Consider the following 23,364-nt stretch of genomic DNA (forward strand, 5'->3'; position numbering starts at 1 on the left):
CTGTCTGTCCCGGTGTCAGAAACAGTTGAGGCCTGCCCATGATGGGACACATCTGAGTGTGAGGCCGAGGCCGCTTCGTGACAGAGGAGATGATGGCCCCCAGGATCCAGGGTCACAGAATGACGGCTTATAACCGTGACTCCTCACCATGCAACAGGGCCTCTATGCCAACCTGGATGGACCAGGACACAACACTCCTCAGCAAACACGTGACCCTGCTCTGGCGGAACTGTGCCCGTCTGGAGTCAGCCAAGACTGTCAGAGTCAGCTGCTCTGTGCTCATCCTCCTGACCCAGGCCTGCCTCATCTCAAACCACTCTCCTGTTTGGCAGAGTGGAGGGGGCTTCGGGGGCGGGGGTGAGGTCAGAGCCCTGCATCCCCTTTCCTTGGTCCTCTGCTCTTGTTTGCACCGAGCCCCGGATCCCAGCTGTGTTTGCCCCAAGAAGCCCCTGCCTCTGGACAACAAACGAAGTTGAATTTTTCTGCCATGTTCCCGGAATTCAATTACATACATAATGCATTGCCTTCACTCACTAGCAGTGGATATGCCAGAGGCAAAAGCTTTTTGGATGTTACCAGTAATGGATGAAATGAGGCCATATCCCAGATACAAAAGCAACTGACACCCGATGAATCCCTTCAAGGTGGTCTGCATTGGAAATGGCCAAACATCACTGTTTGTAGGTCCTCATATCTCTTATGGGAAAAACTCTGAAGGAGAAGCAGCTACTCAACTCTTTGCTGCAGTAAAGACTTTCCCTAAACTTCTGCCGTGAGCCCCAGACAGCCTCAGGAGGGCAGTTCTTTCAAGATGAGGATCTCTTAAGGGCCACCAGAAAGTCTGCCTCTGCATCTTCATGGTGCAGATATTGTTATTCTGAGCTTTTAATGGGGAAGTTCAAGTTTGAAACCAGGAAACTCTGTAAGTCAAATTAACTGATTAGGTAGGTGAGCTGTTGGGTGGACTCTGAAATATATATCTATCAATAGATACAATTCAATGCCTATTTGTTTGATTAGTATCTCTCTCCCCAACTATAGCACAAACTTGCCCTGCTGTGCCCAGCACTTGGCATTTGCCTTATACATAGTAAGTGCTTAATAAACCTTACCAAAAGAGCAAGCGCTTGGCTGGCTAATACTGGCCGTGATAGGATGTGAGGAGTGTTAAATTGGAAATCTACTAGGAAATGGGGGCCCATGATGACAGAGACCCATCTCTGAAAGGTGTGGTGCCATCATTTGGGAGCTGTTGGCACTCACTGCAGGCTTAGGACTCCTCTTTTCCCTGAGGCCCACCTGTTTATAAGAGACTCTTCCTGGGGGAACCTCGGTGTGTGGTGCAACCCTTTGACAAGGGGATTTGAGGTAAGATAGTAACACTCAATTCCATCACAGCACTACAGTGGGGATGACAGACACCAGACAAATTGGGAAATCAACCTTTTCTATCAGGACACTCTGAAATGAGAATGTCCTAACCTGTTTTGTCATCTACCAGAATTTCAAAGCAGGATGTGGCATGCTTTGAATGTTAGGTATTAACTACTTCAGCGTAGGTAAGACCTCAGTTAATCATTACCTTCTAAGGTTGTATCAACACACTTTCTGCTTGCACTTAAAAAGCATAATATTTTCACTGTGGCTCGACAAGAAACACAACACAAAAGCCCCATTTTAGGAAACATGCCTTCACCCAAAGACAGGAGTGCTTCCTACCAGTATGAGAAGGAGCAATTCCTATCATGTCATGCTCCAGGCTAGGGGATTCTATTGGAATGTACAGTAGTCCTGGGCTATTGTAGTCCTGGGCTAACATAAAGTCCTGGGCTTTAAGATCCACTAACAGGGCTTATAATTTGTTCAGAAAGCTGGGCTGATGAAAACATTCAAGAAAATTTATGACTGAGCGCATCACATTTTTAATGTAGTTCTCCCCCCCACCTTAAAGTTCCCTCTTAATGATCTTATAAGATGAAGTTACATTTGTCAGTTTCTTCCTCTACAACAGCTTGTTTGCAGGCTTGACTTAACATGAGCAGGGTTTAACTCAGTGAAAACAAAATGCCTTTATTCTAACAGCAAAAGCAAGGATTTGTGGGAACAAAATGTCTACATTCTAATTCTATGAAAGGAAACAAGGCTGTATTTTATCACCTCCTAGCTGGTACTTACAGGCAATTTTCTGCACCATTTTGGCAGCTATGGAAAATTAGTAAAAGGGAAGGAAAAAAGGCAAAAACAAAAACAAAGCAAAGATGGTAATTCAAGAAAAATACATGGTAACCAAAGGATAAGAGCTAACCACAACATGGAGTTTCAAACATGTTTGTGTATTAAATAAGACAGAAAAGTAGACTTTAGACTTTTTTTTCTTTTGCAAATGAAACATCAAAAAATGACTGAAAATATGAGTGACGTAGAAATCAAGATATTTAATCTTTAAACCTAGATGAATTCCCTGGTGGCTCAGATGGGAAAGAATCTGCCTGCCATGCAGGAGATGTGGGTTTGATCCCTGGGTCGGGAAGATACCCTGGAAAAGGAAATGGCAACCCACTCCAGTACTCTTGCCTGGATATTTAATTTTTTTCCTTAAGGTGAAAATCTCCAAGCTTTGATTTTACTGTCATAGACTTGGGTGAGTCTAGGCCACTGTTAACTAGACAGTGCCAAGAACATTCTGGTGGGTTCTAGACCCTGTGGAAGGGATGGTCTTCAGTATTAACTTTGTAGAGAGTTTCCTCGTATGAATGATCCTACAGCAGCAATATATTTACTGGACATGCCATAACTACCTTCTCATCAGCCTGGCAGTAGAAGGCTATGTGAGCCAGCTTGGTTCTAGATGCTACAGCTGAGCCTCACAGGCACCATCTCCATGGTGGCTGCTGACTTGAGTAGGCCTGAGAGGGGACTGAGCTCATTTCTAGGTTTGGGAGTCTCCAGGGGCCTGGGTAGAGGTCCTGCATGGGTTCTACACTGGAGGATGCTCAGGGGAGCCTGGGCAGCTCAGCCAAGGCGGTGGATGCCTCATAGTTGTCCTCAGGCAAAGCCGTCTTTGGCCCCGAGCTCTGTCAGTACAGCTGTGATCAGGAAGGCAGCCCCACAGGGCAGGAGCAGGCCCATGGAGAAGGCTGACTGTGCTGGACACTCAAGCTTGAATTTGCCTAATGACTCTGATCTCGGAAAAACCATACTTCTCTGTGGGGTGTAATTCCTCCTTCTGAAGGAGGACCTTGATCTCTGGAAATCTTAATGGCTGGCATGGAGGACAAAGCAGAGCTTCACTTAGTTGTCTTAATGAGATGGGGCTTTGGCCTTGAACGAGCAACAAAAAGGCATCCTTACTCGGGATTGCTGAGTAGAGGACAAACTGATTAATTCTTACCTCATTCAAACCTGGAGTGATAGTTGGTGCGGCAATAAAAACAACAAAAGGAGCAAACTCTGCTGTTCTCAGGACCTTCAGTGCCTGTGTAAACAAAGAGGAAAACTGAGACTTAGAAATAGCTGATGCAGTGTTCAAACAAGCCCATAGAAAATGATACAACTGGAAAAGCCCTTGATTCAAATTTTTGGCCAGATATTATTAAATTTACCACCATTATAAATAACTTATATGACTTCTTTTTGTCCAAGGGCTGGACAGTAGCCATTGGAAAATAAAAGCTGACAAACTGGACATTTTTCTTAGGAATCTCATGAATCAATCTGAACTCTTTTTCTGCAGAAAAGTAAATATTGATTATGTTTGGTTACTGTTCATTCAAACCTGGTCATTTCAGTTTTTAGGAAATGCATTTTGGGGTAGATGGGGGCCAGCAGGCTGGCTCAGAACTCATCTAGAGCCCGCCAAGCCACACTGCAAATTGCTCACAGGGAGAGCAAGTCCTGACCACTGTGACTGTGTTCACACCGACACAGGCATTCTGAGTTGTCCCAGGGGAGGCCACCCCGCCCTACTCTGGGACTCTACAGGGAAGGGAGACCCCATGTAGAGACGGAGCGTGGAGCTACTCTAGACGCCATGTGACTGTGAGTAATTTGCAGGCCTGTGATAATACCTGTGTTCAAGGGAGAGGCACCTCTGAGGCCCCTTTCAGTTCTGTTCTGAGGCATCCAAAACCTCTAACTGCAAGCTACTAGTTTGTACAGAGATACTGCAAAGTTTGCACGTCATGCTGTGGGACTTGATTCTGGTCAGGGGTTGGTGCTTCTGCCCCTCCCCTCTGAGGACAGGGCTCTCCCCTGACCCCAAGCAAGGGGTTACACGCCCACCCTGCAACAAAGTCCAACATAGGCACACAATTCACAAGTGACTGGCATATAACTAATTCGTATGCATCAGGGGTAAATATCTTGCTGTCCTTTATTTAAGAATCTAACATGTCTATTCTGTTAGCCACAGTTTGCTTTCTTTTTTTAAATTTTTTTAATTAATTTATTTTAATTAGAGGCTAATTACTTTATAATATTGTATTGGTTTTGCCATACATCAACAGTTTGCTTTCTAAACAGCCTTTCAGTTGTTTGTGTTGCCCTATCCCTACTCCCCCATCCCCACCCCCAGTGCCTGGTTTGCTGTAATAACAGTTTGGGCTGCTTTCCAATTCCCAGGTGGCTCAGTGGTAAAGAATCCGCCTGCCAATGCAGGAGACACAAGAGACGTGGGTTCAATCCCTGGGTTGGGAAGGTCCCCTGGAGAAGGACATAGCAACCCACTCCAGTATTCTTGCCTGGAGAGTCCCATGGACAGAGGAGCCTGGCAGGCTACAGTCCATGGGGTCGCCAAGAGTTGGCCACGACTGAGCATGCGTGCACAGAGCTCCTTATTAGCCACGTGATCTTGGTCTTGGTCAGAGTGAACCTTTAGCACACAGAGTGATTGTTTTAACGGGACTTTCCAGGTGGCGCTAGTGGTAAAGAACCTGCCTGCCAATGCAAGAGATGTGAGTTCGATCCCTGGGTCGGGAAGGTCCCCTAGAGCAGGGCATGGCAACGCACTCCAGTATTCTTGCCTGGAGAATCCCATGGACAGAGAAGCCTGGCGGGCTGCAGTCCATGGGGTCGCAGAGTTGGACACAACTGAAGTGACTTAGTATGGCATGGCACAACCCTACTAAGCCCTGCCATTAGAATGATCTTTGGGAACTACAAATTTCCTCATATCACCCCTCCACTCTAAACTCTGCGAGATCTCCTTCTTGGCCTTGGGATGAAATGTAGCCTGGTCCATGCTCACCTTTCTGTCCCCCTCTGTGGACAGGCCTTGCTGAACTGCTTTTAGTTCCACAAAGGGTCATCCTTTCTCTTCCTGCTCCCTCTGCCTGGATACTCATTCCATCCCCTGGCCCCCCTTCCCCACGCTCCCTGTTGCTTGGCTGAGTGTTCTTTCTTCTGCAAATCCTTTGTGGGGTGTGAGTGGAGACGGGCGCCCCTCTGGTTTGCTCCTGACACACCCACACTTAGGCACCTGTAGGGCCCGTCACCATGGAGATGCAAGTGTCTGGATGTTGCCAGCTAAGCTTCTTGAGGGCAGGGCTGTATCATTCAGTGGTTGCCCTCTTGCCCCAAATGGCACCTGGCAGAAATTGTCTTTTGATCAAGCAAAGATGTAAAAGTAGTACATACAATTCACACAAAGTCTGTTTTGCCTTTTGAGGCAGGTTTGATTAGAGGGTATTGTGTTTTCATGCCTCAAACGACTCTCTCAGCCTCTCTCAGCTTCTATGAATATCAAGGCATGGAAGAGGCAAACTGGCTGCTCAAGGTTTTGAGTTTCCTGTTCAGTGCAAGGTTCACTTTCTCCAGGATTATGTTTCTGAATTTTAGTTACAGTTTCTCCTTGTGGGGTAAGGGAGTGTGGCACATTATTTTGCCTGCCATCAAAGTGCTGTCAAAAAACAAAACAAAACAAAACAAAAAAAACGTGCTTTAATTGTGAAAGTCACAGGCTCAGATTCCCTGTGGGAGAAACCTCTTCAAACTTGCATATGTTCATTTTTGAAAGAGGTAATTGGCAGTTCTTTGCAAAGCCTTTTGTGATTGAAGATTTTCGCAAGGAACAAATACCATGAAGAAGTCCATATATAGCTCAATGGAGCTTAACAGGGATCTTCGCTTAGAATGGGCCTTTCTATCATTAATATTGGGGGCCTTTTTTCTGTCCTTCCTATGCTCATAAATCAGGTGACTCCAGGGTCAGTTGAGACATAAGTTTTCCTGGTCATTCCACACCCACCCAGAGTCACCTTCTGGGCAACTTGGATGGGGACAAACTAAGGCATAGTCCCTACCCTTGCTCCCATCCCTGAGGTGCCAGATAGATGTCCATGAGCCACAACCCTCGGATGAAGTTGAGAATACCGCCCCTGGTGTGAAACGGACTTTTCTCCACTCAGTGACCACAGCCTAAAAGCCACCTAATTGAGTATTTTCAGTTCTAGTCTGCTATCCTATTACTACACCAGAAAACTCAGCAACTGTTATCTGCGTGAGGATTACCCTGCTCTACGCAGCATTCACGGGCTTCCCAGGTGGCGCAGTGGTAAAGAATCTGCCTGCCAACGCAGGAGACATGGGTTAGATCCCTGGGTTGGGAAGATCCCCTGGAGAAGGGAATGGCAACCCACTCCAGTATTCTTGCCTGGAGAATCCCATGGACGGAGGAGCCTGGTGGGCTACGGTCCATTGGGTCACAAAGACTGGGACACGACTGAGCAACTGAGCACAACCACCCCAAGACATTCACACCCTTAGTCTTTAACCATGAAGACGGGAAGGTCGTTCAGCACCTACTGCATGAGACCGTCAATGTAGACTGTAGTCACCACATCACCAACTGCCTCTTATGTCTAAGAATCAGGTGATATATTCCGTTAGCAGTTAACTCCAAGGAAAAAACCAACATACTTTCCACTAGATGAGAATTATGTGATTCATGACATTCTCCTTTTTGTCCTGGCTGCCAGGAAGTTCCGAGCCTCATTTCATGTTTATCACAGTAACTACAGTAGCCTCTGTGGTTAGTATATTTGCTTCCTCCTTCTGCTCATGGCTTTGACTTTCTCTCCTATATTACTATAGTTTCAAAAATGCTAAGATGCCTCGAATCCTGACTGAGATCTTGCCTAGTCTCCCTCATATCTTCAGCAGTCACCATGCACATCCTCAGTTCTTGAAGGCCTCTGTCCCCAGACTCTGCTCTACTTATGGCTCTCAAGTGGGTGCCATTTTCTGGCATAGTCTTAGCTTGCCTGAAGTTCAGGAGCAGGAAATGGGATTGCTTCACCAGGATCCCCCTCTGTCAGGCCATTAGTAGGTGGCTTTAAGATGATCTCTAAACCCTCTTCCTTTTTGACTTTTAAGACGAGACACAGATTTGTTAATATTCATAGGCAAATATCTCTTTCTGAATCCCCAAGAAGGGAGAGTCTAGAAAGACCACTGAAAATATGTTGGATTCAGACAGGCAATGAAGCATTAATTTAACATTTAAAGCTAACTCTTTCTCTTTTGCAGATGAGTTGATTTAATGGCTTATCTGTGGCCAATAATTAATCTCAGGTTACTACCCTCAAGGAATAAAAACTCATTTGACCAAATATCTAAGCAGCAGCTATCTTTAAGACTTAACTAGGAGAAGGAAATGGCAATCCACTCCAGTATTCTTGCCTGGAAAATCTCATGGACAGATGAGCCTGGTGGACTAGTGTCTGGCATCCCAGAGTCGTACACAATTTAGCAACTGAACAACAACAACACACAATCAGGCAGATGGTGATTTGGGGAAATAGTTCTTGATGGAAATGTGACATGAAATGAAGAGTGAAGTGACCTAGCAATATGGAATACAGAGTTTTGTAAGAAATTAACATTTGTGTATAGAATAATAATTGCAAATATTCAAACAATAAAGTCCATGGCTAAAGAAAAAAAAAAAAAGACTTAACTGGTTTTTGCATCGAACCTTGACTGGTGATTCGTTTCACATATGATATTATACATGTTTCAATGCCACTCTCCCAAATCATCCCACCCTCGCCCTCTCCCACAGAGTCCATAAGACTGTTCTATATTAAAAAAAAAAAAAAAAAAGATCTTAATGACCCAGATAACCACACACAAAAGACTTATCTGGTTTTTGCAAAATTAAAAACCACTTAAGGGCAAGTATTGGAGTCATTTTGGAGAAAGATCTAAGGGCTTAAGAAGAACACAATGATCCCAGAAACTGACTTCACATAACAGCTCCTAGTTCAGAACCTGGCTCTTGTTTCTAAGCCCAGATCCCTAATAGGACTGTACATCCTCCTTGATGACAACCTTTCCCCCTGTGGGCGAAAGCAAAGCCACAGCAATTTTGTTACTGGCAACTCTTCAGTGCAGCAAATGGCCAAATCAGAATATAATTAAAATCTAAAAAAAAAAAAAAAAAACCCAAACAAACACCCCCCCCACCTTTTTTTAATTATATCATGTGGCATGTGGGATTTCTTAGTTCCCTGACCAGGGATCAGACCTGTGCCCTCTGCAGTGGAAGTGCAGAGTCTTAACCACTGGACCACCAGGGAAGTCCCTAAAACTGTCTTGGCTACACATTGGAGCTATGAGAGTTCTGGGATTAGGGACATAGATTATTTTCTGAGCCATGGCTTTATTTCCATGAGAAATCAGCTCTACAGCTTTCCTCAGGTTTAACTTCCTTACAGATTTTTCTAAATGTTAAAGATTTAAATTGTACTCCTATATACAAGGTGCACCAGCTTAAGGATTAATCAGGGTTAACTTTTCTAGGATGCTACAGTGAAAGGAGGCTGGGATTTTCTGTTTAAAAGAACAACCCGAATGCAAACCAAGACTGTTCAAGTGACAGTTAGGTTAAGCCTTGATTTCTTCATCTACAAAAGTGGATACAGACGTCTCGATCTCTGGTTACAAGGATTAGGTAGAAGAACTAATTGCTTGGCAAATGTAGAGGAACATAATCTATTCCTATTATTTTAAGAGAAGTCAGGTTACTCATTTTTGTCTAAAGTCTTTACCATGGTCCTTTGGGATTAAAGTAGAACTGTAGCATCTTATACAGTATTATTAGACATGTGTTCAGTTTGGCCTGAACTGTCTAAAGTCAGTTAATATGGCACAGACAACGAGCTGAACACCAGTGTGGGCTTTCTAGGGTGTCAGCAGTGGCTGAAGGGAGAGAGTTGTAAAAATGCCACCTGGCACTTCTCCCATTATAGATGGTTTTTGATGAACACTGAGGAAGGAATTTCATCCTTACCAGCTTGCCTTATTTGTATTCTTAGCTCCTGGCAGAATGCTTAGAACATACTAAGCAGTTAATACAGGCTGGTTGAGTCCAACTGTCCGTGACACACAATGGAGTGGGTAATCAGACGGCCAGGGTGGGAAAAGGGCGTGGAGAAAACGTCTTAAGGAGAGAGACTCCCCGAAGCAATGGGGCTCTGCCTGACAGCAAGTTGGTCATGGCCACGGGCATCCTGAAGGCAGGGTGCAGGCCCCGTCCAGCCGCGGGGGTGAGTGGGCTGAAGGGAGAGAAGCCTGAGGGCAAAGCCCAGGTGGTGCAGGCTCTGGGCACCTGTGGCTGGACCGCTGGATGTGACGGTCACGGTGCCTGGGACCAGAGCGGTCAACCAGACTGATGAAGGAAGTGGGATCCGTGTGATCCCCGAGCCCAGGGCCCTATCTCTCCCGAGAGACCCCAGTTCTGAGAGGAGGGGGACAAAGAAGGCAGGAGAGAAGAAAGCGGTGAGCCCCGCCAGCAGATAGGGAACAAGGAAGATGCCCAGGTCGGGCCACAGGTTGCTCTGGTGCCCAGTGCCGCACGTGGGCATCCTGGTAAGGCCGAGACAAGTGTCTCCCGCTCAGCAGTGCAGAGCAGTGCAAGGCTGGGCAGGGGAGAGGGCACAGGGAAGCTGGGTGCCAGGAAGGGAGCAGCGGTAGCAGCAACAGCAACAGCGGTGGCGGCAGCGGCAGCAGGTGAGGCAGAAAGCCCTGGAAAGTGGGCTGAGGTAACGCGGAGGGGGTCTGAGGAGCCCTGCAGCCAGCATACTGCTAGAGACATTACTACCAGCAGAAAACGACGTTCAGGTGAAGACCAGTGTGGAACCCAAGGACAGGGTGTCGAAGACCAGGACCAGGATTGAGACTTTGCCTCTAGCCACCCCTGGCCAGAAGATTTTTCCAATCCCTAGTAAGGAGGGATCAGTAGTTAAACAAAAATCAATCTACATTACACATCATATATTTAGTTCTCTAAAGGTCCAAGTTCATTGTTAAGTAGCTGTATAGCGTTCACCCTACTGTTGCTTTCCTCCCCAGCCCCTTAACCAGATTCCAAGTTCAAGAACCCCATTAGGTGCTGGGACATGGAAATGGCTGAATCCCCTGGCCCTGAGGTTAAGATCTGGGGGCCAAGTAACTGAGCCGCCAAGCCCCAGGTCACATAAACCCTGGTTAAGCTGGTTCCATTCTCTTTTTGGGGATGGTTAGGGGCCCAAGTCTCACACAGTGGCCGTTGACCAGGGATCCTCCCTGCCCCAGGGTAGCCAAGTAAGCCTTCTGGTGAGACAAAGCCTGCTGGAGGAGAGCTGGTCTACCATTTCAGCAGGTGGTACACTGATTCTACTTATAAGTGATAAGGGATTTTCCGTACAGGTTGGTCTTAGAAACAGCAGGCCGCAGAGTCACATGGGCACCCACAAGCCTCTCCTGTAACCTGCCCGGGTGTCTACAACTCCCAAATCCTTCCTACTAGGCTTTGAGTCCCACTTGTTAGTTTGTCCTCAGATGAAAAATAGCTTGTGAGCATTTCTGATGTAAGGCCTTGTGCTTTTTCCTTTGCAAGTTTAATAATTTCAATTTCTTCCAGCACAGGATGCATCTGCAGATCATCTAATCGTCTCTGAGTCCAGCTCTCTGAGCCCTCTCCAGGTTCTCCATATGCCTTCAAGTTTAAGCTCAGGGTCAGGCACTGGCCCTTAGTAAAGAGGTGGAGGAGGCTGAGAACCACCACGGGTCTGTACCCCTGCTCCACCTGGCATAACCTGGGGCTCGCTCGTGCTTGCATTCATAAAGCTAGGGCTGCACATCAGACCCAGGGCTCAGGGTCAGAATTTCTTGCTGGTGATTAACCTAAGATGCTGGCAGAGGCTCTGATGGTCTAGTGTGAGCTGTACCAAGAGAGGAAAGGTGGCTGTGGTGTTTAACCAAGTGCCAGAGTCTCATCCTGAGTCAGATTAATGGAGGGTTTCTGGAGACCTGATCAGGCGCCTTACTGAGCACCTGAGTATAATGAATCTCATAAGAGAATAGTTTCTCTTTCTTAGATACACTGTGTGCAGTCTGAGCACAACGATTAGCTTGCATTTTGGGTGGTTAACTCATGGTGCCTTCATTGCTGATACTTTCCTGTAGCTTGCTATTAGATTATTATGTGACCCATGATGTTCTGATGGCACATTTTGTTTCAGAACCTGAGCTTAGCATGCAGGCAGGATGACGGCATGCCAGGGGTGGCCGGGCATTACCTGAGGCTCCACGTCCAGTATCGCAATCAGACCTTGCTCGTGGATCTTGCGGATGGTCTCCAGTTTTGTCCCGTACATCGCATCCTCGTGGCTGCCGTACTCCAGGTACTCATTATTAGAGATGTCTTGCATCATTTGGTCATGAGATACAAAGTAATAATTCTTTCCGTTTTCTTCATCTTTCTTTGGAGGTCTGGTTGTATCTGCAAAGTCACAGGTCAAAAGAGGTTTAAGAGGCTGAGCGTATGAGCCGATGCTCCCCATGGACCTGTGCTATGCTGTGCTTAGTTGCTCAGTCACATCCGACTCTTTGTGACCCCATAGACTGTAGCCCGTCAGGCTCCTCTGTCCATTGGGATTCTCCAGGCAAGAATACTGGAGTGGACATCCTATCCTTTCTCCAGGGGATCTTCCCAACCCAGGGACTGAAGCCAGGTCTCCTGCATTGCAGGTAGATTCTGTACCATCTGAGCCACGAGAGGAGCCCCCAGTGGACTTACCCGAACTCATTCTCTCTTAAAAGCCATGGATCCTGTAGCATATGTCACCCTCTGTTCCCACCCCCAGTAGCTTTGTAGAAATCAGTTCTAGAAGTCCTATTTGTTCATGTGACACCAGAACATAGTAGTTGGTTAGTTGTTTGGTTTGGTGAACCTTTCCGTGTGTAGATGAGATCTATTTCATCCCTTCAAGGGTAATGACAGGGGAAAGACACTAAATGACCCAGGATTAACTTAACTTGCTGTATGGTTTAATGCAGTTAGGTCTTCAGAGAAGGAAAAAGGAGAATTAAACAATAGAAAACCCCAAATGGTTATTTAAGTAAATGAAAATTAAAAAAAGTTTAAAAATTCAGTTCCTCAGTTTTACTAGCCACATTTCAGAGGTTTAGTACCCACATGTGCCTAGTGGCTACTGTACTGGACAGCACAGATATAGAATGCTCTCACGAGAGAACATTCTATTGAATAGTGCTGGTTTACAGCATCATGTACAAGGAGACTATTAGAATACAGCAAAAGGGATATTGGAAACATAATGACCTTAGCCAGACATGGCCATAATAGTTAGGAAAGACCTAAACTAGGAATTGGCAAACCATGGCTTGTGGGCCAAACATGGCCTGCTGTCTGTTCTTGTGAATAAAATTCTATTGGAACACAGCCATGCTCATTTGTTTACATATTGCTTTCAAGCCACAATGGCGGAGTTGAGCAGTTGTGTCAGAGACCATATGGCCTTGAAAATCTCAAATATTTGCTGTCTAGTCCTTTACAGAAAAGGTCTGCTGACTCCTGACCTGAGTGAGTGTTTACTAAAATATCTGCCCATAAGTCCTACTTCTGTGGGATACTAACAGGACCAGCATTCTCCAAAATGCACTTTAGGAGATGTTTTTCTAGATAAGCCAGAAACAACAGTTTTAGTTTTCTTTCTCCTTTTGCTTCTTTGCTTTTTTGAGCAGGGACAAATTTATGCAACTCTTTGTGGTACATGAGTCCAAACCCAGGGGGAGTTCCCCATCTCCTGCTCCAGCTAGACTGCACAACTCCTAAGTGCTCATGGACATCAAAACGTGGATGTTTAAAGAAGAACCCTTTCTCCAGGCACACAAAAAACTGAAGAAACAGCATACTACACTGACGCTGTATTATGTGCTATATACATACCCACGGTCAAATATTATGGCAAGTAGACATGATTAGGGTCAGCAAAGCACAATTTAAAACCAAGCTAGTTCATTGGCTATTTAATAACATAGAATTTCAATTGCTTATGTGATCAAGAAGAAGGTTAGCTAAGCTTGCTCTACTCATGGTCTAGACATAAGGAGAATTAAAATAATATTTGGAAGTATTTTACTAGAAAACTCAAGTGGTACCAATTGAAAGAATATTTGGTGAATTTCTTTCTTTCTTTTTTTTTTTTGAGTAAATCAGATAGGGTTCTGGGATGAGAGTGGTCTGATGAAGCCTCACAACTCTCTGGAGTGTAGAGAAAAGTCAGTGGTGTTGACATGGCATTGGAAGGCACTGCAGGATGGAGTCAATCATCACACATTCTCCTTTAGCTCTTCTCACTCTGAACAAAGCTCTAATTGCGAGAAGGCTTTTGGGATTCAAATTTTAAACTTTGGAATAGTAATAATAAAAATAATAAAATGAGAGTAGTAAGGTGCTATTATCTATCCAGTATCTGCTAAGTACTTCACATGACCTTAAATCCTCTTCATCTTCCTGGAATTACTTCATTTTGTAATTGAGGAAGCAAAGAGGACATGAGATTAAGGATAAGATAGAGAAAATCAGGAGAATAAAAATATTATAGATTTAAAATTCTTTACAATAAGCAGTGGATAGCCCATTGTGTTTTAAAAGTGATAAAAGTCAACAATTTAGGTACTGATTAAGGAAAATATTGTTATATCAAAGAAAACTATACTATCATTAAAACCTATTTTTCTGAAGAATAATTCATCTGGGTAACATTTATGACATACTGTTGGAAAAATTAGTTTATGAACAGATTGGATGAGCCCAATTTTGTTAAACTATAACAGTGATAACACACACATACACATGATGTGTTTGTACTAAGAGAAGTCTGGAAGGATATTCAATAAAATATTGATGGCACTATTATTTGGGGGGGTGGTGGTGGTAGGACTTCCCTGGTGGCTCAGTGGTAAAGAACCTGACTGTCAATGCAGGAGACTTTGGGTTCAATCCCTGGGTCAGGAAGATCCCCTGTGGAGGAAATGGCAACCCACTCCAATATTCTTGCCTGGGAAATACCATGGACAGAGGAGCCTGGCGGGCTACACCATGGGGTCACAAAGAGTCGGACATGACTGAGTGACTAAACAACAACTATAGGGGGTGGGTGGGGTTGGGATTAACTGTTAACTCATTTTCTTCTTTGTTCTTTTCTGGATTTTCCAAATTTCCTATAATGAACAGTTCTTACTATGTTATCAGAAAAATATGTAAATTACAATATTGGAAAAATACTAGGAAAAATATACTTAATTGCTTACGTGGAATAGGGTATGCAAACCGGTCTGGGTGCTTTGTGATGAGGGTGTTCTTTATGTGTCTTCTCCCAACACCATGCGCACCTATGTCATTTTTTAAAAAGTTAAAATTGATAATCGTTAATAATAATTGTAAAATGTTTTGAAGATGAAAATAAGAAAGCCACTTATACAGTCAAACTTACCTAACAGGACTAGTGTTTTCCTTTTGAATGCTGGCAGTTTTACTACTTCTTCATATGTAACAAGATCTAATTGATCAAACACTAAAATGCAAAGATTTAGAAGGAATATAAATTTACAGAAGGAATAGTTCATGTATATAAATTATAATTTTACTGGCAAAACCAAAATTATAGTAAATCCATGTCTTAAGAAATATGAATCCAACTTATGATATATAGCTCATATGTAATTTAAGTCATATAACCTTTTGGGAGAAGAGTTCACTTTTAAGCCCATGAAAATGCACTTTAGAACCAGGGGCATCCAAAGACATGTTGGGCACATGCATATAAGTCCAATTGTGAAAGATACTGCATCTCTTTTCATGCAGTATCCAACAAATCATATGAGTTCATTCAAAACCACATGCTGTTCATATTTTTGCAATTTTAAGAAATCAGCAATACTAAAAAGAAAAAGTCTCCAGACAGTGACCAACATGAATATAGCGTGAATGCAACTAGAATTAACCAAGAAAGAGTCCAGCCAGATTATTTCTAGGGATGGATGAGAGATGCATGGACAGCTGGTCTTTAACTTGACGGTTCTTTCTTTCAGCAGAGTTGCTGAAGGTAGCATGCTAGATTCTGTCAAAGTCAAGTTCTGTAAGTGTGATTTCACAAACTTTGGAAATGAGCATCTCACAGGTTTTATTGTAACCCAGCTAGCTATCCATTCAGTGGAAAGTCTTGGGTGTGTAAGTAGGGGAACATGCTTCACTGGACCCCTAACTTTGTCAGCCTGTGTATGGTAAGTCGGGATGGATAGAACCAGAAGAAGCATGAAGCAGTCTGAACTTGGAAACCTTTGCAAAAAGGGAGTTCTCTAATCATTACAGACTGAGAAGAAAAGCTTTAAAAATAGTTTTTTGAAACCTGATTCTTAATAAAACTATTACAAAAACTTTCCCAAGAGGATGACCGTTCCTGTTGAAGTTTAAGGTAGTCCGATTCTCACATACATTTGAAAATTCTCACAAGAAGGTTAAAATCATGTATCTGTGTTCCTGTAATTTTTTTTCTATGTGGAATTACCCAAATGTTGTCAGGCACACACTGAAATTTCTTTCTTTCTTTTTTAAAGAATATTGAATAAGGTCTGGATTTTAGAGGGGTTGCAATAAATTCCATGAAACTGATTCCATGGTATAATAGAGGAATCTACAATGCTTCAGTCAATTATTAAGAGAAGCATCTATTCCCTGAAACAATATGGCCAACTGCTTTTGAATATTAGCTCAGTCCTTAACATTTGTGATTTTCCCAGTAGCAAAGAACCTTAAAATGCAAAATAGGATACTCTGGAATGCAATAGATCAGAAACAAACAAACAGAAGTATAATTCCCAAAATATTAAAAAAGAGAAATACAATATGTTAAAAATAAGGGTTAGTGCATGTTAATGGGTATTTGTGCATTTGTTTTCCTTTGATAACTTGATTGCATAAAGGTTGACTAAAAGACTTTAAAGCATATTTCTCTAGCAACAGCTAAAAAACCACAAAATGCTTTCTGTGTTTAGAATGGCAGATTCACAAAATTGAAATGAACAGGAGGTTCTCTGCATGGCAGAGCTAGCTAGTCATGCTGCAGTGGTAATGGTGACGAAGAGTTGTAAAAATAAAAGGAGAGCAGACGGCATTGTTCTTTATACCTATTGCCCTCTGAGTGCTATGTCCATCAAGAAAAGTATGCTTATGAAAGAGGTCCATCAGCAAGCTGATATACTTTAGTATCTAGAAATAATCAAGCATCTCACAAAAGAGCAAGATGTTGACACATATTTTTCTGAATGGTATGTACATCTCTTTCCCTCTATAGATTCTATTCAATCTTACTGAATTAAGTCATCTTTTTTCAACCACATAAGAATGAGTTAGATACTAACAATCAACATGACAAACAAATGAACAGATATGTTACACATCAATATCTTAATCATAAATGAGTAGCATGAAGAGGTTACTCTGGTCTAAATGAAATCATCACATGGCCACAGGATGGAGAAACAGTAAAAGAGGATATTTTCAAATATGACATACAAGGAATATAAGGAGAACACTTAGAGACTGAACTTTTAAAGGTTTTAAGTTGTTTGCTGATTAAAAGAAAGGGACTTGATGAGAGGAAATCGTCAAAAACAAAGAGGCACAGTCACTCAACAGGTTACTTACATGCACAGAGGCCATTGGGAGTAAGACAGCATGAAAAATGTACAGGGGTCATTGAAATATGGCTTTTAATATATTAGTAAAATAAAAGTATAATATGCACAAAAGAAACTTTACCATGCAATATTCTAAACACAAGGCAAATAAATCACATTAAGAAACAAACTCATTTTAATAAAAAATCCAACAATAACCTTATATATAAGTCAGTGGGTTTTATATACTAGCAAATGCATACAAATTTTGTCTGGAAATCATTACAAGAAACCTTCTTCAGGGAGTGTAGGAGTGGAAGTCTTTTGCTTTTCATTTTGTGTCTTTTCTAATCACATCTGCCTATTACTTTTACTATTAAAAAAAACTGTCAACAGGGCCACTTTCAGTTGTCTTTAGAGTTCTCGGTATTAAAGAAAACAAAAGTAATAGATTTTAAAATTCAACAGTACTAATTTGTGGTATTAAGCATAATTTAAACACACCTATGAATGGTATTGTAGAAATCCTCTATAGATTTGTTCATATTTGTATATATAAATGGGGTTTCTCAGGATATTTAAATACCACTGCTCAGGGCTTTAACATTAAAAAAAAAATGAATTAATGAAGACATTAAGAAAAAAGTTTGTATTAATAACTTGACCTAAAACTGATTTTGGAAGTCCTAGGGCTGAGGAATCTCAATGCCTCAAAGAGTATAGTTCTTCTAGAAACACGACAATGCTTTTTGTGTCAAATTTGTGACAAAATTTTTTTTATGTTTTATAGAAAATGTATATACTGTAAAACTCAAACATAATCAAATCTATTCCCAAGGCTTCAGAAATACAGTCTGGCACATTGTTCTGACTTCTCTGTAAGCTATTCAAGACACCTGTAAGTATTTAGGTAACTATTCTCTAGTAGAATCTTTTTCCATAAAAAAAACTTTAACATTTATTCCTTGTCTCAGTAGGAAAAGCCACATAGTATCTTCAAATACTAAACCTCCACTTAGGTGAGAAATTTCACACAGGTAACACTGGGCTGAGCGCACACACAAACGCCTGCAGTGGCCAGGCAGCTCATTTGTTTGAGTGAATGGGCCACATGCAAGCATGGAGCCCTGGAGACAATGGATCCTATAGAATGAGTGTCCATCAAGAGGGACCTCAACAGCCTAGAGTCGCTAAGGGAGGAAGTGGGCCCCATGTTAGCACACTCCGTTCCTTCAAGGAAAGGTAAGAAACCAAGATTTTATGTTAAATATTTGATTTTCAGATGATTATTTTAAACACTATATATGTATGGAAAAAACATTTGTTTATGGGTCACATTCAGCTGATAGATTCCCACTATATAAAGTGAGAAGTAGGCAACAGTTTGAATAGAATTATGCTTTAACTAGACATGTGGAATTTTCAGGTAACAGAAATGGAAATAATTAATTCTAGTATTTTATCATTTCTATCAGTTCTAGGTCTTAATAAAGTTCTCGTCTTTCATTTTTACTACAAATATAAACAACTTCAGAATTTAATGATGAGGTTTGGATCCTGCTATCAATAGTTGCAGAATTCTCAAAGAAAGGAAAAAAAAATATAGTCCTTATTTTTTAAAAATTATTTTTCAATGTATAAAAATCAGTGGCATTTCTTTTTTTAATTGAAGTATAGCTGACTAACAATGTTTTAGTTTCAGGTATATAGCAAAGTGATTCAGTTTATATATATATTTTCAGATTCTTTCCCCTTATAGGTTATTACAAGATATTGAGTTCCCTGTGCTATACAGTAGGTCCTTGTCGGTTACCTATTTTATATGTAGTAGTGTGTATATGTTAATCCCAATGGCCCTTATTTTATTTTACTGAGGACTATGGGAAGATCCCCTACTGTATTTTACAATCAACTCTTGAATAAAACAGAAAACCCCTTTCAGAAATATAGTTTGATTTGTGGCCTATGAACCCATTTGTCCAGTTCTTGGTATTTAAAAATATGATATTTCAAAGTACTCAAAGCATTTACTTTCCCATTGGAGGTCAACAGTATGTGTTTCTCTCTTTTAGAGCAATTCTTTATGTCAACAACACCACGTATTAGGGTAAACTTTCATCATAGCTAAAAGCAGAACAGCTGATAAAATACTTGACTTTCCTTCCTGACAGTTTCATCTCTTATAAAGTCAAGGTAATAAGCAAATGGTTCTTCTGGTCTTTATGATTAACAAAAGGTAAGAGTTGGTTTGTGATGGGGAAGAAAGCTGAAGAGAGGTGGCAGAAAGGACTTGATGAGGAAGACCACTGCTTAGGAAGATGCTACAGGTAACAAAAAGTGGTGGTGGTCTTTGCTACTCCTCTTAATTTTAAGTTTACAAGATCTTAGATACATCCATGGTTTTGGATAGGAGAGTTGTGTTAAAAGACGACAGAGAAAAAGCAATCCTATTCCATCTCTATGAGGCTCCTGCCTTCTCTATCAGGGGTGATAAAGCCTTCAATATAATGGGCAACGTTTACCAGAGCTAAACTCTCAGATAAGGGACAGCAACTGAGTACTTGGCTTCATTAAATGATACCCATTTGTCAGGCTCAGTGATGAGATAACCTGAGATCCACTGAACTTTAGAATTGGCAAAGGTACCCTTGAGGGACTAAAACCCAATTTCCTCATTTTGAGGCCCACAGGAGTCAAATGATTTGCTTGAGCTGAATGGTTACTCAGGTGTGCTAACTCCTGGTCCTCGCTCAAGCTGGCTGTTAAGCTTACAGGTGTGTTTGCAGGCTCACCAAGCACCACCTATGATGAATCAGAGAGAACGGGAACAATGGAAGGTCAGTGGTGCCCCGGTGGTCAAAGAATGGAAAAAGTGGACTGACCACCAGATGGGATACTGGTTCTCTGGTAAAATTCGTAAATGAACCATGCAATGGATTCTTTGTCAGAATTTAGAGATTCTAGTTTTTCAACTGACTTATTTTTCCTCAGAGTTGAATTAAAGAGTACTGACAAACTGAATACTCATGTCTACACGCCCTCTATCAGTACAGTATAAAAAGCTAAGGATGGATTAACAGCCTCATTGGCCATTTCTTTGCTTTTCTAGGTTTAAATTAATTTTAATCCATCTATATAAAAATTACAAGGTGATACATATATATGTAATGTCAACAGGCCTTTTGAACCTGTTAGAAGCTGATGGAAATCAAGGTGATTATGGAGACAGCAATAACCACTGACATTTTGTGTTAAATAACATTCTGCTGATACTACAGTGAATTTCTTCAAATAGTATTATGCAAGCATTTACAATTAGTTTTAACTACTTACATTTAACTAATCTACTTTAAATATTTCTTCCCTTTATAAAACCAAAAATGCCATTATTAGACTAGTGTTTTATAGTGGTGCTTAATCAGAGATGATCCATTTTATCGGAATAAAAATATCATGATGGGAAAGATTCCTTATTTAACTGAACCATTTAAAATTAAGCCATGTGGTCACTCACATTCATTCCACATTAAACAGTACTTCAAAGTATTTACTTTTACTCTCAGATCAAGAAATGAATCATTCAGAGTTTCAAAAAAATTTTTCCTGGTAAATGCTAATAAAACATTCTACAGAGGGAAAAGCATTTCATATTTGTCAGAAATATTATACCATCTAATTGGGTATGCATGATTGCATTCACTTGATTTTTTTTTCTTTTGCCATACGTTTGATGTTAGAGTTATTTCTGAAACCTTGGGAACTAGCCTAATGCCCATGTTGGGGCTTGCAATTCCTCAGAAAAAGTTCCTTATAAAAGGAGTCATATTAAGAAGGTATTAAAAGTAAGTAAATCCTACTCTATATCATCATGCAGTTTCTTTAACTTAAGTTACATCCTGTGAGTCTTCTGGGAATTTTACTGCAATGACAGAGCATGGTTTTTTTGTATTCATTTCAGTTCTTAGCAAATGAGTGACTATTTTGACTTAAGTTGAATGCAAGCTTCAAAACAGACAAACATACCATGAAGGGCAGGCCAAGATAACGTTCTTGGTCTTTTAGGAGCTAGGAAGTACCGTGAAGGGAGACTATTGACAGGAACCGATGCTATTTGTGCTCTTTCAAATCAATCACAGCTCTGTTAAGAATGCGCATTTGCCCTTAGGAATGTGTCACAGGGCTATATCCTAGGGCCAGAGAGGAGCCAGGGGTGAGGGTACTTGCTCAAAACCAATCTCAGCAAGGGGCAAGAATCCTGGTGACTTGGCAAGCCCTCAATCTCTCATTTCTCAGGGCAGGACTTAATGTACTGGGTTCTCTGAGTTCCAGAGAGTTCTGTTTCCACATAGCATTTTCTTCCTATAAAGTAGAACTCTGTAAAATATTTGGCAAATATAAGCAACATAATAATTGAAGCGAGGGGTTTCTTAAAAGTTTTGTAAGCTGATGAAAGATCGCATGTGGTGACATTTTTGGATAGAGAACTCTGAAGACGTAATTGAGGTGTGACATCTACTTTGGTCTTTGAGATGTTTAACCCATCTTAGTAAGTCGTACTTTTCCCTACCTGCATTGTGCTTTGCCAAATATTTGTCTTTGTACTGCTTCTTTTTCTTGCCAAACCAAGTGCAGCTGGCCTGCTGCTCCTGTTTGGTCTTCTCCATGGCAATGCAAGCGACTCGCCTAGCACACAAAGAAAGGGGAAAAAACCCCACAAATGTAAGTTTTATGCTGATAAGAGAGAAAAACCAGTCATTTGAAGAATGAATTGCATGAACAAACTCCTCAGAAATGCTTCAAATTATTCAGTAAAGGTTTGTTCCTTGAAAATTTCCTAGAAACGTTTAAAAAAAAATGCAGGTTTGTAACAAAATAACATTCTATCACTTGAACATATATATTTAACTGATGACACGGATGAGAAGTAAACATAATAGTCATGAAATACAGTGCAATGAGTGTGGGATTTTGAGTTGAGACAAGTCTGATTTGCATCCTGGCTCTCTCAATTATTAGCTTTTATCAATTTAGTGTTAGGTACTTTTCTGGAAAATTTATATATATTCATTCATTTAATCTTTCTAGCAACTTGTGAAATTGTGTCTGTTTTACAGATGAGGGGATCAAAGGACTGAGAGGTTAATTAATTTGTCCCATGTGTGTGCGTGTACTCAGTCGCTCAGTTGTGTCCAACTCTCTGCAACTCCATGGGCTGTAGCCTACCAGGCTCCTCTGTCCGTGGGATTCTCCAGGCAAGAATACTGGACTGGGTTGCCATTTTCCTACTCTAGGGGATCTTCCTGACCCAGAGATTGAACCCACGTCTCTTGCGTCTCTTGCATTGTCAGGCAGATTCTTTACCACTGCACCACCCGGGAAGCCCCGAATTTGTCCCGATCAAACAGCTAAATAAGTGGAGAATGAGGACAGTTTGGCACCAGAGCCCATGCACTTAGGTGGTACATTGTTTCGGTAAGTTCCTTAATCTAGAATCCTAGAAATGTTTAAAAAACACAGGTTTCTAACAAAATAACATTGTCACTTGGACATATAACTGATGACACAGAAGAGAAGTAAACATATAGTCATGAAATACAGTGCAATGAGTGTGGGATTTTGAGTTGAGACAAGTCTGATTTGAATCCTTGCTCTCTCAATTATTAGCTTTTATCAATTTAGTGTTAGGAGTTTTTCTAGGAAATTTACATATATTAATTCAGTTAATCTTTCTATCTCTTGGGTGACTGTTGCAAACAATTTTAACCAAAAATGTAAATCATTTCTCTATCACAGTAGCAGGCACAGCAGTTGCCTAATAAATGGTACTACTATTACAACATGGAGATTCTAGGTAGGGAGAAAAACTATGATTGAATTCAGTTAGGGTTACATTCAGAAAAATCATGATTTTGTTCTACATGATTACAGTATTCAACATTGGTAACATATGCATAAATGTTGTTAGTAAGTTGCTCTCTTAGGTTCAGTCTAAGCAAGTACTTACCTTTCAGGATATTGCCACAGAAGGTTTTGCTTACTTAATGACTTTGCTGTGGGCCAACGTGGGGGTCCCTGAGTGAACCACGTATAAGGAGGACTCAAAAACACTATCAGAATGCCATACAATGCCATTGAAATGATGCGTTGTTTTCTAATGAAGTTGTACTGACTTGTTATTCTCCCACTAGCAGTGTAGAGCTCCTATTGTTCCATTTCCATGTCAATACTTGGTATAATCAGTCTGTAGTTTTAGCCATCATGGTGGATAAGCAGTGAAATAACACTGTTTTTGTATTTCACTGATCATTAATGAGATCAAACATCTTTTCATATGCTTATTGGCTGTTGGATTTCTTCTTTTGTAAAGTGCCTGTTCAAAGACTACTTTCTTATCCAGTTGTC

The 23,364-nt window shown here is 41.5% G+C and overlaps 1 protein-coding gene and 1 long non-coding RNA gene across 18 annotated transcripts in view; one reads left to right on the forward strand and one right to left on the reverse strand.

Annotated features, from left to right (window-relative positions):
* The window catches only part of LOC147340204 (uncharacterized), a 39,749-nt gene extending 26,144 nt beyond the window's left edge, over positions 1-13,605 (forward strand). The window contains exons 2-4 of one of the 6 annotated variants that reach the window (XR_015158668.1): positions 10,901-11,046; positions 11,502-11,663; positions 11,750-11,888. This is a non-coding gene — a long non-coding RNA (uncharacterized LOC147340204). Of the gene's footprint in view, positions 1-10,900; positions 11,047-11,501; positions 11,664-11,749; positions 11,889-13,020; positions 13,163-13,498 lie in introns of those variants that run through there. The other 5 variants (XR_015158669.1, XR_015158667.1, XR_015158666.1 and 2 more) reach the window with 5 other exon arrangements.
* CASK (calcium/calmodulin dependent serine protein kinase) overlaps positions 1-23,364 on the reverse strand; it is a 377,321-nt gene that overhangs the window by 5,489 nt on the left and 348,468 nt on the right. For all 12 annotated transcript variants that reach the window (XM_086387080.1, XM_086387078.1, XM_086387076.1 and 9 more), the window contains 5 exons: positions 21,530-21,645; positions 14,778-14,858; positions 14,596-14,676; positions 11,559-11,761; positions 3,392-3,475 (listed from right to left, as the gene is read on the reverse strand). In XM_086387080.1, the coding sequence (XP_086243206.1) occupies positions 3,392-3,475; positions 11,559-11,761; positions 14,596-14,676; positions 14,778-14,858; positions 21,530-21,645 (565 nt within the window). The remainder of the gene's footprint in view (positions 1-3,391; positions 3,476-11,558; positions 11,762-14,595; positions 14,677-14,777; positions 14,859-21,529; positions 21,646-23,364) is intronic.

This window comes from Bos grunniens, chromosome X (assembly GCF_055505025.1).
Source record: "Bos grunniens cultivar Pamir isolate PY7600 chromosome X, Bosgru_T2T1.0, whole genome shotgun sequence".
NCBI classification, from domain to species: Eukaryota; Metazoa; Chordata; class Mammalia; order Artiodactyla; family Bovidae; genus Bos; species Bos grunniens.